Here is a 5,404-nt window from a genome sequence, read left to right as displayed (position 1 = left end):
ACCATTCAAAAAACTTTGAGAAATTCTCCAGTAACAGTACAGGTTTTCACCAATATTTAAGCTTTTATTAGAGGTTGAGGGTTCCTCCATGTAGAATCCCCAGTGAGACAAGTTCAGGCACAGATTCCAGAGCAGAATTCTCTTAGAACGCCTTCTCCAAATGCCAGGTTGTCAAGACAGCCCCCTACATTAAGTTCCAGTTACATATGGATTAGCACCTTGACCACATTCATTACATCTAGAATAAAACCTAGACACAGAATTTGTGTGTGCTCACACACACAATCATTCTCTCACTAGTTAGTGCATTACCTTCTGAAAGCAAATTGAATCAGGAAGCTAAATTTTCATGTGAATATGACCCAGATGTGAATACCATTCAACTAAGGTCTATGATAGGTTTTTCAAAGTGCTTTGGACTATAAGTAATCCTATTTTAATGCAATCCTCTCAGAATATGGAGTCTATACACTTATTAATATTTATTAATATTAACACAATTAAATATACAAAAAGCATGATTAAAAATTACTAATTGATCGCATTCCCCAAAGAGAAATATTTTATCTTTCCTGTCCATGAAGGAAAACCAAGCTGTTAAGTTAATATACATAAGGATCCCTGATTACCATGTATCAAGAGAAGTCATACTTTGCTACACCATAACATTTTCATGGCAATTTTCACTTCCGCATTTCTCAGTGTGTAGATCAGAGGGTTGAGCAAGGGTGTCCCAATGGTATAAAACACAGCCACCACCTTGTCTACTGGAAATGTGGTTGCTGGGCGTGTATATATGAATATACATGGGCCAAAAAATAGGACAACCACAATAAAATGGGAGGTGCAGGTCGAAAGGGCTTTTCGCCTTCCTTCTGCACTGTAGTTTCTCAGAGAGTACAAGATGGTAATATAGGAGATAAGCAGAATTATGAAACTCACCATGCATATGGCTCCACTGTTAGTAACAACTAGCAAATTTATTACATAAGTGTCCATGCAAGCAAGTTTCAACAAGGGCTGCAAGTCACAGAAATAGTGATCAATCACGTTGGGACCACAGAAAGGCAATCTCAAAGCCAGGACAATTTGTGCCGAAGAGTGGATACAGGATCCCACCCAACCCAGAATCACCAGCACACTGCAGACATGCCTGTTCATGATGGTTGTGTATCGCAAGGGCTTACAAATGGCTACATAGCGATCCAAAGCCATCAGTATCAGCACGAAGATTTCCATGCATCCAAAGAAATGGGCTGAAAACACCTGAGTCATGCACTCGTTGTAGGAAATGGTCTTCTGCTGAGAAATGGCATCTACAATCAACCTGGGAGCTGTGGTTGTAGAGAAGCAGGCATCAGCAAAGGACAGGTAAAATAGGAAGAAGTACATGGGACTCCCAAGGGTCCTGCTTCTTTTAATAGTCACTACAATGAGAAAGTTTCCCAACAGTGTGGCAAGGTAAAACATCAAGAAGACCCCAAATATTGCTTTCTGTTTTCTTGGATCCTGTGTCAAGCCAAACAGAATGAATTCATTCACACTGCTGTTCATCGCCATAGTAGTGTCTATAGGTAAGGTGAACTTGATAAGACCTTAATCTGTAAAAGAAGAAAAGAAGTAACATCTTGGGGAGATCATTGGGCTGACCTCTGAATTCCTTATTTTGTTCCATGTTCCATGTTCCTCCAACTTCCCTTAATCCCTGTGAATCTTTGTAAATCTGCAGAAGTCCCAGCCTCTCCCAGATCTCTCTATTCATTCAGAAACTAACCCAAATGGATCAAAGCCTTTGCATTTGGAGAATAAAAAGTCTATATCCTTTAAAAATTTTGATTCTTACCAAGATTGAAAATGGCAAAACTTGTACTTTCCTTGGTCAGGTGCCTTAACTGTCTTGAAATATGGCCTTCGTCTGAAAATATATACCCAATAGTGACCTACTTTACTTTGAGTGTCCCAAAGACGGAAAAAAGATTTTTTTTATGATCGCATATACACACATCTAGTTCATGTATTACGCATTTTATCTATGTGCTTTGAAATCTGAAACACTATTCCGATATTATTTAGCACTCATAGTGTTGGAGAAACCTCCTGAAGAAAATATCCTCAGTTGAGTTCACCTATTTGGGGTCCCTGACTTCATCTCTGAGCCTATCAGTATCTTGGATGAAATAATCTTTACAAAAACCTATTTTGACAGTCTTTTACCTCTTGCGTTATGTCATCTTCACTGATAGTCATTTGATAAAAAAGGCCTGGAGAAGTTTGAGGTTTGTCATAATTGAGGAAATTTCCTGTTTACCCTCTTTACTATTCTATTAAACTGAAGTCATTCAGGATGTCTGCATATGGATTAAATGTGGCATAAAATTCCTAACGAAGTCTATACTCTAAATAGTGTTTTTACACATATATGTTCCTTTTTACCCTGAATTGTCATATTTCTAAATACACCATTTGAAGAAAATTCCATTATTCAATATAGTATGTTATGATTTTTCTGTTTCAAGTTCTTATTCATAGCATATATTTTGTCTTTGAAATCACTGTATGCCATTGTGTGCTCTGATTTTGACTTGGATTATTATAACACTTCTTCCCATGTTACCATATTTTCCATGGATAAATTGTTCATTTAATAACTGACATTGTAAAATTTTTCTAAGTGGTATTTATTTGACCCTTTGTCAACTGAGATATTGCTGTTGCTTTCAATTTTCATTCTCTCAAACAACAATTCAGAGTAACTTTACAATCATGATATTGCTGCCCCAAATGCTTGATATTGTCATTGCTATTGGTAATTATTAAAAGGTTCTTCAATATTTTGTGTCCATTTATTAACTATATTTTATTGTCAAAAAATTCATATCATTAATTCTTCAAAGTACACAGAGGAATGAGAAAAGAAAATTACAATCTGTCTCAAAATTATTGACTTTGTGATTCGACTCTCCAGAAATGACTATTTTTGTTTTTTATGTGTAATTTTTAAACATTCTAACAGTATGCTTGTATATGTGTGTCCCTTTTGTATATACAAGTATGGCAAATATTTCAAGGTTGATGATATTCCAAAAAGCTGATGAACATGGAAACACAATTTATTTTGTGACATTATCTTAATACCTCACTGGGATAATAGTAAATAACTATATTTTATTATGTGCATATACTTTTTTATCATAAACCACGTTTAACAGTTTTGCTGCATTTTCTAAAACATTTTTATTTATTTATTCATGAGAGACCCAGAGACAGAGATGTAGGCAGAGGGAAAAACAGGCTCCATGCAGGGAGCCTGACGTGGGACTCGATCCTGGGTCTCCAGGATCAGGCCCTGGGCAGAAGGTGCGCCAAACCACGGAGCCACCCGGGCTGCCCAGTTTTACTGTATTTTTTTTATGTAAAGATTGGCCATCTTAGAATTTTTAATCTTTTGTCAGTTTATATTTTGCAGTCTTGATATTTTATCTGGAATAACTATTAATCTAGCAGAACATTACATTTCCTGGCCAAGAACACAGGTGCTAGATTCAGATGTCTTGAGTGCAAATCCTAGTTCCACTATATACTAGTTTGGGAAAGACACTTTGAGCATAATCATGGTACCTAGGTAGATAAAATGAGAAAAATACCTAGCTTGTAGTGAGTAAGAACTATTAATTGCCAACCTCTGCTTCTTTCACTATCATGATTTTACTTTTTCTCTGTTTCTGGGGCTCTTTCACTTTTCCTGTAATCTGATCTTCCAATTTTCCCATTTTAATTTAGCCCACTTCCAAAACATTTTAAAATTATACTATCTACTCACTTCAATCATAACCCTACAATAATCTTTTCTTTTGAGTATTGACTCACAAATATCTGGAGTTATTGTAAAAAATTGGAAAAATATTTCACTGCTCTAAATAGTTTGAGTTTTAAGATAAATATAGTTGAAATCATTCATTATGTAAGGCTCTCTATCATTGGTACTAGAAGAATACAAAGAGACAAGACACAGACTACAAATTTCTAAAGAATACCTTGGGAGTAAAAAATTCAAAATTATGTTAACAGATGAATCATAACTTTAACTGAAGAAAGACATTCTAAATTCGGTTTCCTGAAATGCAGATATTCTAAAGCAGGGGAGGGAGGTGGGTTAGCACAGCGATAGTGCTTAGAGGCCAAAGCCACACAGCCTAGATTTGTAGCCCACTCAACTGCCCACTATGGTGAGAGATGTAACAAGTCCCTTGATATCTCTGTGCTTCATTTTCTTCACCCGTAAACATTAAGAGCAAACCAACCTATTTTTTAGGGTTTCTATGAAAGCTAAATAATTTGGTATGTACAAAGCATGGGAGATGGAGGTCTGTGTATCTGCAATTGCACTCATTGCCTCATTAGGATTATAGTATCAATTTTTCATTATGATGATTAGTATCAACTTTCAAGGATAATAATCTACCTTGTTCATTTACTCATAAAACTGATGCACAACTGTTTTGCACACTAATGTCCTGAATGGCAGACTTGTCACAACTGATTAGCCAACCATAACATACCATTATCAATGAGAGTCCAGAGTTAACCCTACGGTTCACTCTTCGTGTGGTACATTCTATGGATTTGGGTAAATGTTAAAGACATGCATCCATCATTATAATATCATACAGAGCATTTCCACTGCCCTAAAAGCAGAATCATTTTTGGTTCATGAAAGAAGATAATTATTTTCATGTAGTGTCTAATATTCATTAAATTCTGAATAAAATTTCTCACAGTAGAGCAGCCCTAGTGGCTCATCTGTTTAGCACCACCTTTAGCCCAGGGTGTGATCCTGCAGACCTGGGATCGAGTCCTATGTTGGGCTCCCAGCATGGATTCAGCTTCTCCCTCTGCCTGTGTCTCTGCCTCTATCTCTCTCTGTCTCATTGAATAAATAAATAAAATCTTTTTTAAAAAATGTCTCACTGGGATCCCTGGGTGGCGCAGCGGTTTGGCGCCTGCCTTTGGCCCAGGGCGCGATCCTGGAGACCTGGGATCGAATCCCACGTCGGGCTCCCGGTGCATGGAGCCTGCTTCTCCCTCTGCCTATGTCTCTTCCTCTCCCTCTGCCTATGTCTCTGCCTCTCTCTCTCTGTGTGACTATCATAAATAAAAAAAATGTCTCACTATTTTGTTGAAGGAAAACTGCAATTTGATTTTGATACTTGTATGAGTTTGCATTGTGAGAATTATCAGTTCATATGTAACACAAATCAACTGGTATTTCACAAACATCAGAACTACAAATGGCCAATCCTAGTTTTTTTTCAAAAGATTTTAGGCCACTCTGGAAACCTGTGTGGAGGTTCCTCAAAGAGTTAAAAATAGACCTGCCCTATGACCCAGCAATTGCACTGTTGGG

At 37.0% G+C, this 5,404-nt stretch overlaps 1 protein-coding gene across 1 annotated transcript; it reads right to left on the bottom strand.

Moving 5' to 3' along the window:
* Nucleotides 1-645: 645 nt before the first annotated feature.
* On the bottom strand, nucleotides 646-1,560 carry LOC140613351 (olfactory receptor 4C11-like). The gene has a single exon (XM_072791884.1). It carries the CDS (start codon nucleotides 1,558-1,560, stop codon nucleotides 646-648), a length of 915 nt encoding a protein of 304 aa, XP_072647985.1.
* Nucleotides 1,561-5,404: the final 3,844 nt, after the last annotated feature.

Source organism: Canis lupus, chromosome 21, assembly GCF_048164855.1.
Source record: "Canis lupus baileyi chromosome 21, mCanLup2.hap1, whole genome shotgun sequence".
Taxonomy (NCBI): Eukaryota; Metazoa; Chordata; class Mammalia; order Carnivora; family Canidae; genus Canis; species Canis lupus.
The sequence above is the reverse complement of the archived record's forward strand: the minus strand, read 5'-3'. Positions and strand labels throughout refer to the sequence as shown.

Bases quoted from the DNA above. Each gene is read 5' to 3' on its own strand.
- LOC140613351 (XM_072791884.1), bottom strand. From the start codon at position 1,560: ATGGCGATGAACAGCAGTGTGAATGAATTCATTCTGTTTGGCTTGACA.